The sequence below is a fragment of the Periplaneta americana genome, chromosome 7, assembly GCF_040183065.1.
Source record: "Periplaneta americana isolate PAMFEO1 chromosome 7, P.americana_PAMFEO1_priV1, whole genome shotgun sequence".
Taxonomy (NCBI): Eukaryota; Metazoa; Arthropoda; class Insecta; order Blattodea; family Blattidae; genus Periplaneta; species Periplaneta americana.
In genome coordinates this window covers 136320992-136341087 of record NC_091123.1, presented here as the reverse complement: position 1 = coordinate 136341087, position 20096 = coordinate 136320992, and the positions used below count along the sequence as shown (strand labels likewise).

The window sequence follows — 20096 nt, the reverse complement described above, 5'->3', positions numbered from 1 at the left end:
TTGTTTTCATGTTCTCGGAAATTAAAAAAGCTCAACTACGTTTCGCTTTTTCAATCTTTTCCTCGAACATGAAAAGTCAACATACCGCTCTTGTAACGTATATTACTATTGTTGTTCTGTCGGACAAAATGTAATATGTTTACTTTGCTCAACGGTTCAATTAGGAGTATATAGAAACATTAATTACCACGCTGAACTATGTATTATTATTATTATTATTATTATTATTATTATTATTATTATTATTATTATTATTATTATTATTATTACTACCACCACGACCACCACCACCACCACCACCACCACCACCACCACCACTACTACTACTACTATTGACCACTAAGTGTTCCTATAATTCTCCTGTACGTGCTTGAATATTGATATTTTTAGATCTTCTCCCTAGAAGAACAAAATTATTAGATTTCATCTCAATTTTAATCTTCTTAAGCTTGAGATGAGGGTAACTTTATTAATTATTCATTTAATAATAATATTGTAGAAAAACTGATTCAATATTGTGTGCCAACGAACTGTTAAAAGCCAGGAATTGACATGTCTTAAATCATAGCCAGGAAGAGAAAGATGAGATAAATAAATGTAAGGTAGTCGGCTACCTAATGAGGTTTGAAATATCTCGTGCTCTAAAGCTTTTTGATACAACAGGATTTCTCGAAAGAGTAATGATTAAAATAATTTAAATAACTTGTCCATAATAAATTTTTAATTTTGAAAAACTACGAATTTCTCGACCAAGTATCGAGAGAAGAATTTAAAAAATTCTTGATTATATTCAAGAGGAAGGTTAAAAAAAGAAGCAAGAAAAATTGTATATTATACACTGGCTCTTGATGACAGTAGTGACATTACTGATACAGCAAATCTTGAGATTTCTATCCGCTGGATTGATCAAGATGTTAATACAAGGGCCACCACTGGTTGTACTTTTCATGCCAAATACCTTTCCTCGGTCTCCTTACTTCATAGGCTGTCTGTCGCATGTAATCACTGCAGCTCGAGTTTGGTCACGGCTGGTCTATTGTGAAGTATAGGTTCAGATAACAAACGTGCAATAAGAAAAATCAAGCAGGACAATAGCACATTTTTAGTATTTCGTGTGTAATGTAAGTTATGACAAAGATCAAGACATAAATAACAAGATAACAAATTTCAAACTGTGTTACATAATAAGCAGAACGTTGAAATGGAAACAAAGCACGAACTAAGGTTTTATTTATTTATGGAAATTTCCTTTTAATTGTGCGGCAGTGATACTTGGACAATGATACTGTAGTGGAGACGAAACTCTTAACACATGACAGAGAAAGGCGTTTTCTATGTTCTTTAAATGGCTACACAAAACTGAAGGATTTAAAAGTGAAGATCTTGACAAGAGCTTGAGTAAATCCATCAACAGAAGCAAAAATTACTGACTTCAGAGGTAAGAGGAAATTCCAATTAGAAAGAAAGTATTCCAAAACATACTGGCTTTTTTTGTGCAGTCGTAAGACCCTTAACTTGCCGTTATTCGTCCCGATTCTACGAGCGTTACTTACAGATGTCGCTAGTGCCGAGAAGCGTACAACACTTAATTCGTTAGAAACTATCCAGAGTGCGCCAGAGGTGGTGGATCTACAAGGTGAAATCAATATATTTCCGAACTGCATTTGTATTTATTGTATACCGTTAAACATACATGCGTGTGTCACTGAAGATCATTACTTTCGTGCCTGTTGAGTCAGTCTATCAAACAGCGTCAGATTGTCTTTAAGAACTGAGCTTCTACACGTGATTCTGTGTGTCGAGGACCTATTGCGATTTTTCCTGGATCTCTCCATATACGTCTTATGGCTGGTCTTCTCTGCCTTTCAAGTGATGCATTTAATATAGATTCCAGGCGTTTTTCTGACTCTATATAACTTCACCGTTTCCTATGTCCTGGGTGTTGCCTTCATTCGGGGCAGTCCGGAAACTTATTGATTGCCTGATTTCCCCTTGTACATTGTACTCGAAATGGACGATGGTTTTTATTATTATTATTATTATTATTATTATTATTATTATTATTATTATTATTATTATTATAGAGAATTGCTAGTATGATACAGGGGAACAGGAGTATCCGAAGAAGAAAACCTTTGCACGACAGTGAAATATAAACAAAGAGAATATCGGTATTTGTGTTCCCAATAATATTGGACAGAAATATTGGACCGAAACGGATTTTAGTCTATTCTACAGGAGGAGAAAGAGAGAGAGAAAAAAGAAATTCTAAAAAGGAAAAAAAATCAGTATTAATAAAATGTAAATGCATATTTTGTTCATGAATCTGTATAATTTAACTATAGATAAATACACGAATTTAAATAGTTCTGATAGCAGCTTAAGCTTCACATGGTCGCTATTAGTTTTCATTTTCGGGAATTGAAACTGACGAATACGCTCAAACTTTAAAAGTGATGAGAATCTTTAGCATTCCTTTACTCAGCCATTCCTTTCTTTTCTTGGTGTTGATTAAAGGTGTCATTTTTCGTCACCAGTAATCTGGGACAAACGCGATCGATATTCATGAGCTAAACGATAACAAGCAAGAAAAGAAGCACAGACTTGAACACGCTTATTTTTGTTGTTTTCACTCATTACATGTAGAACCCATACACTCAATTTTGAACTTTGCTCATGGAATGCAAATATAATATAGTAATCGATTGACCACAAGTTTATTAATCATATTGCCCAATTCCAGAGTTTATTAACCTGGATCATCAAGAATAAAGGTTGGTCCACAATAAACCGGGAACGGTTACGACGAGAACGAGAACGGAAATATTGTTAAAATAGAGAGATAATTTGTATAAACAAAAGCCGCCCTAAATAAGGGTTCGATAGATCGGCCTACTAATCAATTCATAAAGAATAATAAGTAAACAAAAGAATTTTGTGACACTTGGAAAGAAAAAGAAAAAACATTAAGATAAGAAAACGTAGGAAATCATTTACAATAAAAAATTTTGTTGGGTACAAATGATTACTAATTATAGCTAAGGATGATTTTAACACGTGAGATCCTATGGCATCAATCGTTGCATCAGAAATTTTATATTGTTTAAGTTGATTTAAAGTTTCACGTGGGATCGTGCCACGGGCACCGAACATGAGCCCAAAAACTGTCCAATGTGTAATGTGGTATTGTGCTCCAAGATGCTGACAACAAGGCTCATATATGACTTGTTTTTTACGACACACCTCTTGTGGCTGTTGCTCATGCATCTCAAAACGGATTGTGGGATCAAGAATGACACCCTTATCCTTCTGCCGATCAATTATGATGATATTAGCCCGTCTAGTAGAGCCATCAGAAGAGACGCAACCAACCTCCTCATAAACCTCATAGGAAGCATTCTGACGGATTGAAGCTGCGATGAGAGAACGAACCGTATTATGTTTGTTGATTCGGAGCAATTCTCCATGATGGCAGAAACCCAAGACGTGAGGAAGCGTTTCTTGCTCGTCGCATCTTCTGCAACGGGTTGAGTCAAGAGTTCTACCAGGGAGAGTACGTACAGGTATTGTATTACAGTTCATCTTAATGGCTTGCGTCCACTGATTGCTCGAAAGTTGAGTGGTTGAGATCCACGAATTACCTTTCTTCCAGTGAGAATAGAAAACAACTCCCAAACCTTTACTTTTCAGTTTGCTCCATTGATGAAAAGAATCTTCACGCAATGCTTTTCTTAGTTTTTGAGAAGAAATACGTTCAGAGCAATCGAAGGTAATTGGTAATTGTTTGATGCAATGTTCAATTTTGTTTGGAAGATTTCGAGTGGCTGCTACATCATGAGGGTTGTCAACGTGTAAAACTCTTTGACAAATATTTAAGTGCTGAAGGTAAGCTTCCCACTGGGCTTTAAATACTCCTAAAACTCGCAATCTTCTTGGTGCATACAACATAGCATCCGGGGTGTCAGTAGGAATGTTAATTATTTCCTTAACAGCGCTGCGAATTAATTTGTTAATATCAGATAGAAATTTCACTTTAAGATCTTTTAAAGGAGCACATTGGAAGGGGTAAACCAACTGAGGCCAGATATATTGATTTAATATATTTATCTTTTGGTCAGGCATGAGTAAGGGTGAAGTGACCAGCTGATTAAGATTTTTTGTCAGTTTTTCAATTAGTTGCGCCGCATTAAATTTTATTTCATCATTAAAATTAATGCCAAGATATCTTATAACTTCATCCGATTTGATGCAAGATATTTCTTGTCCATCGATCAAGGTGAGGGAATCAGAGCAGAGACATCCTTTACGTAGGTGTATAACATTACTTTTATGCGGGTTTACTTCCAGACCAATTCTAGCTAAGGAATTCATAGTCAGCGATGTTGAATATTGAGCGGCAGATTTATTTTTACACAATAATACTAGATCATCCGCAAATGCAAGAATGGAAAGATTATTTAATTGAGGCGATATATTGTATCCATATTCTCCAGAGATATTACTTTCGCTTAATTCCTTCATCACGAAGTCAATGGCAACATTGAATAGAATTGGTGAGAGTGGAGCCCCCTGTGCAACTCCTTGCTTGATCATTATAGGGGCTGTCTTTGTAGTTTTATTAATAGTGATAGTAGTAGAATTTCCTATTAAAAGCGATGTTATAAGCGTCTTGAGTTTTGGAGGTATAGGCATAGCATTGAGGGTTTGTTCAATGTGTTGATGAGAGACATGATCAAACGCATTCACAATTAACTATTGTGTATGCTGACATTTAAATCATTTATTTTAACATTATTTGCGTTCTAGTTCTCGTTCTCGTCATTTCCTTTCCCGGTTTATTGTGAACCAGCCTTAACCCTTAAATTCGCAAAGTATCCTATAGGATACAAGAAGTTAATAGGCTATATGCTATAATTTTAATAGAACAATAGAAAAAAAATTGGTAGGAAAATTAAAATTTTACAGTACTATAATATTGTGCAACATATAAAATATGGACATTGTGATAGTTGTTTTCTTTTCAGTCCGACACGGTTTAATAAAATAGTGTGAGAAATGAAGTTTTGCCAATTTAAGGGTTAAGGTTTTAGACGGTCTCTTTCATAGTCGGACGGTCCAGCTGGGTTAAGGGTTTAAACAGTTTGCTTCAAAGTCGGACGGTCTTCCTGAACATGGAGAATCATTAATGTAAAAATGGCCATTTTTGAAATGAGAAAACCATTTTCGTATACGGCAAAAATTATTTTAGTAGCTTATGATGCCTTTACTTCTCGGTTAAACTCTACTTGAAGCTCCATTTCAACATTGTAAATATTACGTGTATGCTTACGACTTAAAATTATACAATCACTTTTATCCTGACAAAATAAAGGACGCAACATAAAGAGTAAATGAGGAGCATCGTTCCAAAATGAGTTTTTTTTTTTTTTTTTTTTTTCCATCTTAGCATTTTTTCATGAAGTAAAAAAGATCCGGTCTACTCCGACCAACACTTCTTTTATACAGTAATATCATAAGATGGGAGAAAACTCATTTTGTTACGTTATCGTTGCAGATTTTAATCCTGTGTTCATAGAATGTAGAAAAAATGCCGGGGGCCTGCTTCACAATGTTTACTATCTTTGTAAATTATAAACTTTGCTTGTAAATTGTAAGCTTCTATTTCACAATCTTTGTTTGTAATGTTGAACTTTACAAAGGAAATCGAATCTTTACAAATTAAATTTTGCGCACTTTACAAGTAGGCCTATTCTGTTTCACAATGTAGGGTAATTTTACAAACGTATAAACTTTACTTGTAAAGTTAGACATATTTCTACAATAGCTCTGAGATGTGTAAAGTTTGATATTGCAACAAATTCTGAATAAATACAATAAAGATATATTTATTAAGTTAATTTTTAGTAATATTAAGAATTAAACTAAAGCAGTTTTGATGTTATTAAATAGTTCTAATGACTCAGACGAAGATATTGAATTTAGATCTAATGAAACAAAGTCATACGTAAAATTTTCCGGCCAAGAATTAATAACACGTTCGTATCATTGTATGGATTTAATGAAAGGTTTCGAATTAGTCCCGCGCTATACTTCAGAATATCGCATAGGTATTTATATGCGAAGACTGTATTTAATAAATACTCGCACTTAAAAAAGAAGTTCCCTGCACCAAAAATAAATAATTCAATAATGCAATAACGACACTACTTACGCGATATTCTGAAGTCGTTTCGAGTCCCGTTTCGCTGGAATCTCTCCTACAAGATATGGTACATCACATCCAAAATGGAAAAGTGGTGCCCTAACCTCAAAGCGAGAACTGTATTATTTTGCATTGGTTGTATACTAGCTGTCAATTCCGTGCGTTCGCAGATAAGTATGGAATTTCTAAGATATGAGTGTACAAAAGTACCCACAGGGTAGTTGATGTTGTTAAAAGAGTTAAATTCGAGGCAGGTTCTTGACCATCAAAATATTATTTACTGTAGCACAGAATTTTTATGCTGCTGCTGGAATCACTAATGTTTGTGAGGTTATGGATGCAACATTAATAAATACTGATGGATTAACACAAAAAATGAACCTGATTTTGTGGAAGACATTGTAATTATTTTATAAATTGCATATTTGTACTACGCGACCAAGGCGGGAACCGTTTTGTTTAATGGCGCTGCGATTCGCTTCACAACACAGGCCGTGTTATAAAGTCCGCATCAGATGCAAAATGAAGCACATGCTGAACTGCGCTCTTGTTTCATTTATTAACACGCTTTATATGTTATATGTTCGTATATATAGTTCACTTTATTGTTTAGTTTTATTTTATCATTTATGCTTACACATAGGAATCTGTTCAGAAAGCACTCCACAACATCGGTGTTCGTAAAGGAGGGAACATGAATCGGAAGTAACGTAAACTAAAGTAAGGTACCGTATTTTATACAATATTGCATTTAATATACATTTTAAAGTGGCCGGACTCCGGACATCATATATGAGGAAAGCACTCTGTATGAAACCATCGCTACACCAGCATGGGCTACTATGAGTCGTTGACCTGCACTGCTATTTGTATAAACTACTGACACGTTTACGTCTTGCCAACATTTGTGGACAGTGTAATGGGTATGGAACCATATTTCGTCCAGGTAAATAACGGGCTACTATATCAGAGGATTCTATTAGATATTTTCTTTTATCCTTATATTTTTTAAATGCAAACCACATGGATAGTATGAGTTTTCGTAAAATTTCCTTGCACCCTTTAAAACCGATCTGTCTCTTACAAAATTTATGCAACTTTCCTAATGTTGGAAGTTCTTTGTAGAGACTATAATATTTATGAACTTCTCTTCTTATGATACATTTGTCCATGTCGTCTAATTCAATCTTATTTGCAGGAGGTCATCTAACTTTGTTTGGTGTCGATATTTCTATACCTTTGTCCTCACATTCTTTACCTCCCTTTCTAATCCTACTAATTGTTTCCTCATTTAACTTCACAATAGCTGCAGCACGCTCTGTTGTTTTCGATAGAGGCAGGAATAAACCCATTGTCTTTTCTTCATCGCAAAACTTTATGGCATTATATTAAATAATGCTCCGCGCTTGGCTACGAAACACACGTCTTCCTACATACAGCATTGCGACCAGATCGAAACGCTAGGCATTGTATGTGACGACACTCCAGCAGTAAACATACGCAGCGAGCACGGAGTTCCTCATTCTGCCACGACGGGTCCCGCCTTGGTCGCGTAGTACGTGGACCAAATCTGTTATTTACTTATTTGACTGAATTTGGCGCTAACTTTGGTCATTTAAGTAATAGACGTATTGGTATACTCGACCAATCACATCACATGAAACTCCATTGTCGCCAATATATAAAAGTCTAAATACTTTAGTTATTTTTTAAACAATACTTTATATTTTCTGTTGGTGAAATATGAATCAGCAAGCTTAGAATAATCTATTTTAGTACAAAATATAAACATAAGCATCGATACCACTAAAAATACAGCGACTTTAGCTCTGCTCCTTAGCGATTTTTGTAAACTGTCTTTGGCGATATTGTATAACCAACAATGCTTATTTGTAAATTTCTTTAGCTGATTTTGTAAAGTTCGTCAAACTTCACAAATTAATAAGATAGCATTGTGAGACACAATTTACAAACATTTATAATTTTTTACTTGTTATTTGTAAATTGTTAATTTGTAATTTGTAAGGATTGTGAAACGGGCCCCAGGTCTACATGTTCAACTTTTTTTAAGAATGGCGAAAACATGTTTTGAAACTATCTTCTCAAATGAGGATTTGAATTCCTCTTCGATGTGGGCTCATAAATTAGATTGAGGTTAAATCCAGAGAACTCGCAGGCAATACTAGACATCGTCTCTCAGACTGCTCTTGTGGATTCGTCTGAGGGAAAGAAGAATTGTCCATTCCCTGCCTCTTCTAGTTAAAATTCTACGTACTCCTTCTCCATATTATCCGGCATCACGCTTCCACTTTCTCATAACACCTCATGATCAGCATCAATCGCGTCTTTCCATTCCTTATCACAAAACTTCTTTATACTCATCGTCTTTCACCATAACATCACCTCATTTTCGGAATTCTTTACCTAGTGTTGTCAGGAATTGCCGGATATTATCATATTTTAAAATCAAATTAGAAAGGGGTGTTTTTATTGTATGAACTCGAGTTTAAAGAAATTGCTTTGTGCTGGAATCTAATACATTTCATAATAATTGAATTGTAGTGTATATTATTAACTATATATTTACCTTTATTTGCTACTATAATTATAACAGTTCTGATTAAGCTGTCAGTATTTCTTTTGTAGATTGCGTCACTGTTAAATTCTACCATTATTGTTGTAGATTAGTTTTAAATTTATTTTTAGATTTCTGGATTTGTTTTGTACCATAGAATGGGGATACTTGGAACAGATGTGTGATTCAACAGCATGTTACACAAAACTGGAATTAGTTTTAAAAAAAGTCTATATGTTCAAAGTTTAGTCTATATCAGTAGAATAATATGATGTATACAAATTGTTTGTATTCATTTTGGTCTTTTAGAAATAAGGGAAGAATATTAATGTTGCAAGTTACCTCGCTGATGGGGTAATTTTCAACAGTAATTAAATAATATTTTATTGTCAAATTAGCAGCTAAATAACGTCACTTGCAACACTAAATGCCTTTCTTTTTATACAGGGACATCATTTTATTTTTACTAACATTTCTAATATTAATCTGGGTATACCTTTGGATTAATGGTTGAGAACCGGAAACACCGTTTGCTACTCCCTTCCACGACTGAAGTTCGATGATACTGGCGTAAAATATAAACAAATCACTTTACTAGGTATAGGATGGAAGAAAAGTAGTTCATCCATTTATGTAAACTAGGAAATATTGCAATTTTGAGTTTGATAATTTTTATTAGGTTTTTGTTTAATCAAAATACAGTACAGTATTAATAATAAGTGTTTTTACTCATGAACTGATGCGGACGTATTCATTATGCAGTGTATATTATACTGCCTACAGCACATTGGTGTACAATATAAAGAATGAAGTTAAATTGAAAAATAATCATAATATGTATATTTAAATACATTTTTGAAAATGGTGTCCGTTCATTTCGATACGGCTTCAGTTCTTTTGTGCATATTATCGCACTATAGACTATTCTACCTAATTTCAATTACCAGTTTCGTCCTTCGTACTAGTACCAAATTCATGTTGAAATAATTCTTTACCTACTCCATAAAAGAAAACCTTACGTACTGGAAATTCAATCTTCACTTCTGCCCTATCCGAGAAGATAAAATTACTCAGACATGCTATCTACTGTCCGTCCAAGTGGTTTTGCCCCAGTGTCGTAGAAAGGGGGGAAATCACGTGACAGTTAATTACTTAACGAGGCCTTTTTATTTAATTTATTTTAAACAGTTGTATAATATTACGTAGACGTCCAATTCCTAACAGAAATTAATGTTTTCAGAAAAGAGCGAAGACAGCCAAGTCACTAGCCTTTACAGAGGGGCGAGCAGAAGCGGGTGGGGGAAACCGGGATGCGACGTAGGCAAATGAACGACAGTGCCTATGCGAAAATATGATTCAATATTGAAAGCTGTTTCGTCTCTGAAGAACGCGAACATATTTCTGGAACGTACTATACTCACTAACTCAGTACTGTTTACTGTGACTGTAAGGCGACTTTGACTGCAAATGCGGCCTTGGGTCTGTGTGGAGAACATGTGGAAGTTTACTAGTAGAAGGGGTGAGAGTGAAGTACATTAAATAACTCAGGTACAATAAAAATTGAAGTAAAAAATAAAATGATTTCCCTGTACTTATACAACAGAGGATGTAACACTTCCATATTACAACATGCATTATTATGGCAAAACTCTAAATGAAAGCTATTTTTGTTACTTTTTAAATGCTAAGAAAGTGGGTGTGGCACTGTTGCAAGTAACCCCATCAGGAGCAGTAATCCGTAAAATTGTAAATTTACAGAAAATGGTACCATATTATTCAACACAACTATAGGACAAATTTCTTTACATTATATTTAAGCCATAATTACCTGATAAATGCTCTCCAGGTGCACCCTTAAGTACACACAGCAGAAGTTTATCGTATTTTCATTTTCGCCACTTCACAATAACAACTTTTAAGTTTACAAATAAACTCATAAAAATGAGAATTCCCGCCTAAAACAAGCATGTTTGAGATACAACACACTCTGCTAAACAAATGACAAATGAAAAAGTTAAGGTTGGAAGTAATAAATGTTGACAAACATAAGAAATTAAATATAACTTCACATTGTTGCAAGTAACTTCACTGTTGAAAGTATCCCCATCCTACGGTATTTGTATATCTGGTGGTGTGGAAGAGAAGGCGTGTTAATTCCGTCAAAATAAATAAAGGTGAATAAAATAAATAAATATGAATAAAGAAACATTTATAAAATAAATAAATAAATACATTTCCTTTAGCCCATAATTAACAAACTTTCGCAGAGATTGAAAAATTCAAGACATACCATATTTACCCGAAAATAAGACCCTTCAATTTTTTAAGTATTATTTTATAAAAAAAATTGTATGCGAATATTAGACCCATAGGAAAATATCGGTAATAGAATTCTAGTGACGTATTCTAATTGAGACAGAAACTGTACGTTTTTCAGAAAATCGTTGTCAAGAAAATACAATATATCCCTAAGTCAATAGAGAACAGTACATGGAATACCGTTAGATTCAGCCCAAGGAGAGATTTCTCTCTTTTTCAGTAACTTTTAGCGAAAACAATGAGATCTCAGGAGTGTGGAAGCTGGTCGTTGCGTTTATTGTTTCTACCTTACCAGGTCTTTCAGTATTACAGCTCATAAAATCAGTAACTACCGGTAGTCTTATGCTTGAGTGGCATAGTGCTTTTAAGTGTCATGTGTGATTCAGTTACTGCATAAGAAATTGAATTCTCGGAAAAGTTATACGGTTTCATTTAAGTTGGATGTTCTTGAATTTGCCGAGAAAAATTAAGTGCGGACAGCGAATCGTGAGTTACCAGATATCGTTAGATATCTACAGACCCAGAAACAAAATTTGGGCGACCCAGAAACAAAATTTGGGCCACCTGAATTTTGTTTCTGGGTCCGTATAATACAATAATTTTCGATTAGTTACAATCTAAGTCATCAGATTGCATTTTCATGTTCCTATTTACTCGATTTTAAGACGCGATGCGAATATAAGACCCTCCCAAATTTAAAGACAAAAAATCTGGTAAAAAAAATTGTGGTCTTATTTTCGAGTAAATACGGTATTCAGTAACAAAATACCATGACATTTTTTTTTAACCTTACGTTCAGTTTTTTATTTGGAAGCAAAAATTACATACAATAACAAATATTTTACAATACTATTGTAATACTCGTATATAAATATTCTTCAAAATTCGAAATTGATTACATATCTCATAGTCAAATAGTCTACATATTACAAATAATTGTAAAAATACAAGGTAACTGGGCCACACCCGAAAAATAAAATGACAAATCATATTTCTTGAAGGCCCTACTGCCATTGAGAACAAGAACGCTACCAACTTACGCATTAATCCGCTATATTCATGGAAATGTGTGTTTGCTTACATTGCGAATGCGATATTTTGTGTCTATGGCGAGGATCTTCATAAATGAACGTAATCTCAGCAATGATTCTTCCAAGGCCAGTTGTGATATCGAGAGTAGTTATTTTTCATCGGTCTAAATATGTTCAAGGTCTAGTAACAAGTCAAGAATGAGATACATAGGAAATGAAGTTGTAATAATGTAGGTTCAAAGAGCATTCGGAGTTGAGATACAAAAAACTGTCAGTCTAGGCCATTAAAACATCCTTCCACAAGGAAATAGGATGGGGAAAAAGAAACCAAACTTTGTATTCTTCACTCATGATACTATTTTTAAGTGATGCTTTTTTGTCATTGTGACAGATGGGGTACTTTACCCCGTTGGCGACGAAAAAAGTTGAAGTGGTGGTAACTCATAGTGACGTTATCTATTTGTGGCTGGAATATTCAGACATAGTAGAAGGGGTAACTATTAGAACGACTTCTAAGTTTAGCTTCTTCCCACTGAAGATACACTTGAGGGTAAGGATGCTTGGTTTCGAATTCTATCTCTGCGTCTGGCTTACCAAATTAAGGCGTAAGAAAATACACCAGGGGTTGTGATAAAAAAATACAACGAAATATAATTTCTTACCTGTGTACAAAGAGGAAGGAGGAATTTGGGAAGACCACGAAAATACTGGCATGAGACCGTAATGGATCCACTAGGGTGTAGTACGTAAAGGGCATTATTATTATTATTATTATTATTATTATTATTATTACGGTATTATTATTATTACGGTATTATTATTATTATTATTATTACGGTATTATTATTATTATTATTACGGTATTATTATTATTATTATTATTATTATTATTATTACGGTATTATTATTATTATTATTATTATTACGGTATTATTATTATTATTATTATTATTATTATTACGGTATTATTATTATTATTATTATTATTATTATTATTATTATTATTATTATTACGGTATTATTATTATTATTACTACGGTATTATTATTATTACTACGGTATTATTATTATTATTATTATTATTATTATTACGGTATTATTATTATTATTATTACGGTATTATTATTATTATTATTATTACGGTATTATTATTATTATTACGGTATTATTATTATTATTACGGTATTATTATTATTATTACGGTATTATTATTATTACGGTATTATTATTATTATTGCGGTATTATTATTATTATTATTATTGCGGTATTATTATTATTATTATTATTGCGGTATTATTATTATTATTATTATTATTGCGGTATTATTATTATTATTATTATTGCGGTATTATTATTATTATTACGGTATTATTATTATTATTACGGTATTATTATTATTATTACGGTATTATTATTATTATTATTATTATTATTACGGTATTATTATTATTATTATTATTATTATTACGTTATTATTATTATTATTATTATTATTATTACGGTATTGTTATTATTATTATTACGGTATTGTTATTATTATTACGGTATTATTATTATTATTATTATTATTATTGTTATTATTATTACGGTATTATTATTATTATTATTATTATTATTATTATTATTATTATTATTATTATTATTATTATTATTATTATTATTATTATTGGATTCCGTTCATAAGATACACTTGAATCTTACAGAACATTTTTTTTTTTTTTTTTTTTTTTCCCCTAATTTCATTACACTAGCTCCTGTGTAGATGTTACAGGTAATCATAGGTAGGCCTATATCCTAAAGTCCGTATCACTTTTTGTAGCTTGATGTTCAGTTGTCCAAGTATTACAGTATAGTTTAATTTTATAGATAGGAATTTATTTCTAACAGTACAGTGTGAATAAGTACATAATGCACATTTTAAAATGATGCCAGTAACTTTCAACATTAGAAACATATCATTAACTACAAAACAAGAGTATTCCTTTATCATTGATCTGGCACTTTGCCTGTACATTACATAATCACATCTCTAAAAAGTTAAAAAATGTATCGGAGATTTTTCTTGTGGTGACACTGTAGTCAATCATGTAACTTAAGTGCAATGTATAGAACGTATCTACAGTTTCAGTGTGTGCACTTTTAAAATGTAATAATTACTTCTTTACCATAAACAGAACGACGTTTTTGAATCCAGTTTTCCTGTAAAGTATAAAAATGAAACAATATGTAACAATAGATGGATTACACAAGGTATTAAAATCTCGTGCAAGACCAAGAGATCATTATACATACAGAGCAGAAATGGTAATGATACAAACTTAAAACAACACTATAAAAATTATTCAAAAATATTACACAAAGTAATTAAAAAAAGCTAAAGAATTACACTATAATACAACACTACAAAACTCTGATAATAAAATCAAAACAACTTGGAACATAATTAAAAAAGAAAGTGGACGATCGAAAAGTAAAGTAACAAACTATACCCTTATATCTAACAATACAAAAACGTCAGACCCAAATGAAATTGCAAACATATTTAACAAATATTTTCTTACGCTTTGTAACTAATTCAACAGTTCATAGCATAAATACACGTCAAAAAAATGACTCCATCGGCAAGTCTATCGTGCTATCAAAAAGGAGTGCGTTATATGTCAGTAACATTTTTAATAGCCTCCCTATCGATATAAAAAATGAAACTCAAAACATAAAATTATTTAGGGCCAAATTAAAGAAGTACCTAATTTCTCACGCCTTCTATTCTGTGGGTAAATTCATGACATTCAATAACACTTCATGAAATTGATACTAAAACTTTGTGTTGTACTAGTAGACTATATTGTAAATCTCGTCTATATATATTTCATCTAGACTGTGACTATAAATTAAGATTTTATAATAGTATTAAGTTTTTTGACTCGTTCCATATTCTAGCTGTAAGCATGTATGAATACCATGGAATGTTAATAAATACAACACATACGTTTAAAAGGTAAAATGCTACCTTATTCAGTGGAGAAAAAACATTTCATGTAAGTTTTCTCCTAGACAAGTAATTAAATTAAATTAAGATTTTTAATATAGATAGATGTTGCTTAGTTGATTGGAAGAAAAACTTGATTAGAAATAGTATTCTCAAAAACGTTGCAATAAATATGCCTATACTTTTCGTTACCACATTAGTCTTCTGTTTCACTCAATATTACTTCTCTGGATCTCGGCATATTTTGTGATGTTTTTGATGGGTAAAGCAGCTATGAGAAAATATTTCTTTGATTAATTTTCTCTGTCTGTCTCAGTCCATTTTTGCTTTATAATTAAGGTACCAGCTGTGAATACCTCTTGTAGACTAAAAATGCTGAAGCAACAATGAATGAATGAATGAATGAATGAAGCCACTGTGTCCCATGAAGGGCTAGAGCCTCCTACTGGAGGGGAAGCTCGGTTGGTGTGGTTCACATGATGAGCTGTTTCACGTGAACAATATTTACATTCACATTCACTATGTGAGATACACTAGAGTTTGTCAAATTTTAGTTCTATATGAGTTTGTTCACTATTTGTCTCCACTCGTCCCTGTTTCGGGCGATGGTTGACCAGTTCCCTCCCAGCTGCAGCTTGAATGTATCTGCCCATCTTCTTGGCCTGCCTTGTGTTCTCCTTCCTATGTACGGGTCCCACATGGTGGTTTCTCGCGCCCATCTGCCTTGTTGCTGCCTTGCTACATGACCACCCCACTTCCAACAATACTTTAAATTAATTCTTTAGTTGAAATTATTTCTGCATTTGGCGTGTATGTTGAGAGAACGATTCTGATCCAAAAATTCCTGGTTAGGAGTTGGGTTTTTTTTTTCCCGAGGTTTCCCTCAACTAATTGAAGCAGAATTATTGGGTAACTTTCGACGTAGGACCTCTGACTCATTTCGCCATCCTTAATTCCAATGGCATTGTCATCATGACCATAGCCCGAGTTAAGTTCATGGTGCAGTAGCTATATACGTTTAAGAGTGCAGCCGTTCGGCGACAAAATCTTTTATAAAACAGGAGTGGTAAGCACAATATGCCTCAGGATGCAGTGCAAACCTTCGGGCAGGTTTCATGAACTCTGTCCCAATAACCTTTCCGCACACGAACTTTGTCCTCGGGTACCAACGTCCTCCTTCCCATTTTAAACAGACTTACAACTGTCAGCAGTTACTGCTGGTATGGTTAAAAATGTTTGATACCATAAATTATAGGTTAGAATTGCTTGGCAGCATGAGTTAATGTCCTGTTTTAAACTAAACATTTCACAGTTGGATACTTAACAGTAGAAAGGTGCAAAGTGCCAAATAGTATTTTATTAATAAATAACTTTTGATCTTGAACAATTTTAAGAATGTACTTTCTAGAATTGAATTGATAATACCAGTCGTTGTCAATAGTTTGTTGATGATACTACTAAAATGAACTCACTGAGAGACAAACTTCACAATTTATGAAAGGTATTAAGTCCTATAAACATTTCTTAGATACTATGATCCTTATCCACAGATCTGTTACTTTCTGCAAACACTTCCATTAAGGTGCTTTTTTAGACTGGAAGCAAATCACCCTCACCACTTTGAACTGAACTGAACATTGCAGACTTTCGTCGTAATTATCATACTGTACGTTCTATGTTGACGTCGTTGTACTGGTATGACAGTAGAGACCCAACGGAAATGCTGATAGTGTTGAACAATCTTGGTCATATAACTTATAAAATAAAGCTATTTCCTACTCGGGTATCAGTTCACTGCATTTTATTCTCCATTTTCATGTCACTTACAATAAAGAGAAACGTGCTGATTTAATGATATTCTCTCCGTTTTCTGGATTTTTAACACTAGGAATTGAAAAGTTTAAAACAACCATCCGTGTCATCTAGAGGTAATACATTATGTTTCTATGTATTTCATTGCCCTACGCTACCCACGTATTAGGTTGTATATAAGATTTACCTACTTTTATCTTACTTTTTGTAGAAAACACCATGTTGAATCTTTCGTACACTACTTTTAACACTTTAATATAAATACTCGTAATTGATTAAATGGCGATCTTACTCATGTTAATTATGTAAGCATGTGTGGCTTACAGCTTTTTCGGTGTTACTTGACACCATCCTCAGAGCCTACTAGATCTCGGCGCTATCTCAACTTCGCTGCCTGTTGTGTGGGTGCGTTCGTGTGATGAAGAGTTGTGTCAAATAGTGTGTGTGTTCTGAAATTGATCTGTGTGTTGAGAATTTAATTAGGGTGTGTTTTAGTGTGCCTGTATATTTCATATTGTTCTAGTGTGTTGAGTTTTTGGTTTTTGGGTTGTATGTATAGGATTTCCATGTCTGTATTTATGTTATTGTATGTGTGGTTAGCATTAGTTATGTGTTCGGCATATATAGATGTATTGTGTCCTCTGGTTATTGCTTTAATGTGTTCTTTGTATCGAGTTTGGAATGATCTGCCTGTCTCTCCAATGTAGAAACTGTCGCAACTATTGCATGTGAGTTTGTAAACGCCTGTATGGTTGTATTTATTTGCTTGTAGCATACAGAACAGAAAAGACACACAAACAACACAAACAAATAAATACAACCATACAGGCATATACAAACTCACATGCAATAGTTGCTACAGCTTCTACATTGGACAGACAGGCAGATCATTCCCACTCGATACAAAGAACACATTAAAGCAATGACCAGAGGACACAATACATCTACATATGCCGAACACATAACTAATGCTAACCATACATACAATAACATAAATACAGACATGGAAATCCTATACATACAACCCAAAAACCAAAAACTCAACACACTAGAACAATATGAAATATACAGACACACCAAAACACACCCTAATCAAATTCTCAATACACAGATCAATTTCAGAACACACACACTATTTGACACAACTCTTTATCACACGAACGCACCCACACAACAGGCAGCGAAGTGGAGATAGCGCAGAGATCTAGTAGGCTCTGATGATGGTGTCAAGTACACCGAAACAGCTTTAAGCCACACATGCTTACATAATTAACACTAATAAGATCTCCATTTAATCAATTATCAATAATGTATTTTGCCACAACTTTACTATCAACATGACAAATAAACAAAGGAGGGAAATCGAAACGAATGACACATTGCACCTTTTTCATGAGAGAGCCACCACTGTCATATTTTGGTAGTTTTAATAACACTCTACAGTCTTCTGTGGACCTAGTCCTGTTGATATGTAATGCAGTAAGGCTGCAGTGTTTTTATGTTCGCTCGAACTGCGGACCCCCAACAGATCAAAGCAGTTGGATAACTCTCTGCGGGAGTCAGTTCATAAGCAACACGGAACAGAACTCATGGTTACTAACTTCGATATCACCCTCGTTAGGAGAAGTTCCTGTGCCGCCCCTTCGGGCTTCTTCTCCGTAAAATAAAAAATGTAAAAGATAAAAAATGTTATACATCTTGATTACACAACTTTTAACACTGTATCACTTCGGAATATGTATGATAAGATCTTTCTTGTGTTAAATTTTAACGTACCTTGTTAACATGTTTCGACCTATTTTGGGTCATCTTCAGAACTGGTCGTTGTTGGTCTTGGCGCCTCTTGTTTCCTGTGAGGGTGCGTTCGTACTGTAGAGTCAAAGAGTGTATGTGTTTTGGTATTCTCAACACACAACTCAATTTCATGTTAACAAGGTACGTTAAAATTTAACACAAGCAAGTTCTTATCATACATATTCCGAAAAAATGTTAATTATTTTTACGTCAGTTATGTATATTCATATCGTTATTGTTAATATTATTATTATTGTAAGGTATTATTATTAGAACTGGCCATCCTCATAATTGAATGGGTTATTTATGAAAGGGCCTATGTCTTGATTACTAAATTGTTAGCAATTAAAGAAAAACTGCTTATAAGCCGAAATTTTGAAATTAAGGCTGAAACAAAAATTGTATCATAAATTCTACAAAGCATTAGAATGTGAAACTTAGTCCTCTTTATATCTAAATCGATGTATCTATACCCAAAGAGCAGTTATTACATTACAAACTCATTTTCAGAAAATAATGACTTAGGTCCTTTCATAAATAACCCATTCAATTAGAGTGTCAGTCAAACTCTTACGGAACCACCTATATGGACTCTAATTCAGTGTACTGAAAAAACTGATCCGCCATTATCATTTTTCGTCTTGTTAGCTTATTCTGTTAACTGCCGTTTGTTTGTTTGTTTGTTTGTCATTTTTCTCACTGTTATCTTCCATCATATATTTGTTCTATTTTTGTTTTGTATGCTTTGTCCAATGGCAGCCTCTAATTTGAGGAAGCTCTATAAATAAAAAAAATAAAATATTAATAATAATAATAATAATAATAATATTATTATTATTATTATTATTATTATTATTATTATTATTATTATTATTATTATTATTATTATTATTATTATTATAGTAGGTAACTCATTCTCCTTCGTCTTTTGCAGGGTTCGCGTGGGTGACGCTCGCCACAAATGATTCCTATTCTCTCGGTGCTCTGGTCCTGGCTCATTCCTTGCGACGAGCTGGCACGACCCATGACTTGGTTGCACTTGTCACTCCTGGCGTCTCGGCTGCAATGAGGTATGCGTTATATCCAGCACTAATTAAAGTAATACCTTTATAATTACTTCCCAGATTTACTTTGTGACCACGTCTTGAAAACCACATAACTCTGCGTCCTCTAGGTCGAAAATTTCAAGATTTAATTGCTTCGTTTCAAGTATCGAGGATGAAAGTTGATGTTGAAACATTTTCCTCGGGAGGAAATTAAACGCAAAATAAATATGGGAAATGTCTGTTGTTATTCGGTTGAGAAGTTTTTGTCATCCAGTCTGCTGTCAAAAAATCTGAAAGTTAGAATTTATAAAACAGTTATATTACCGT

At 33.4% G+C, this 20096-nt stretch overlaps 1 protein-coding gene across 3 annotated transcripts in view; it reads left to right on the top strand.

The window, feature by feature from the left end:
- Window positions 1–20096, top strand: part of LOC138703459 (uncharacterized) — a 185784-nt gene that overhangs the window by 106595 nt on the left and 59093 nt on the right. For all 3 annotated transcript variants that reach the window (XM_069831336.1, XM_069831335.1, XM_069831337.1), the window contains exon 2: window positions 19658–19793. In XM_069831336.1, the coding sequence (XP_069687437.1) occupies window positions 19658–19793 (136 nt within the window). The remainder of the gene's footprint in view (window positions 1–19657; window positions 19794–20096) is intronic.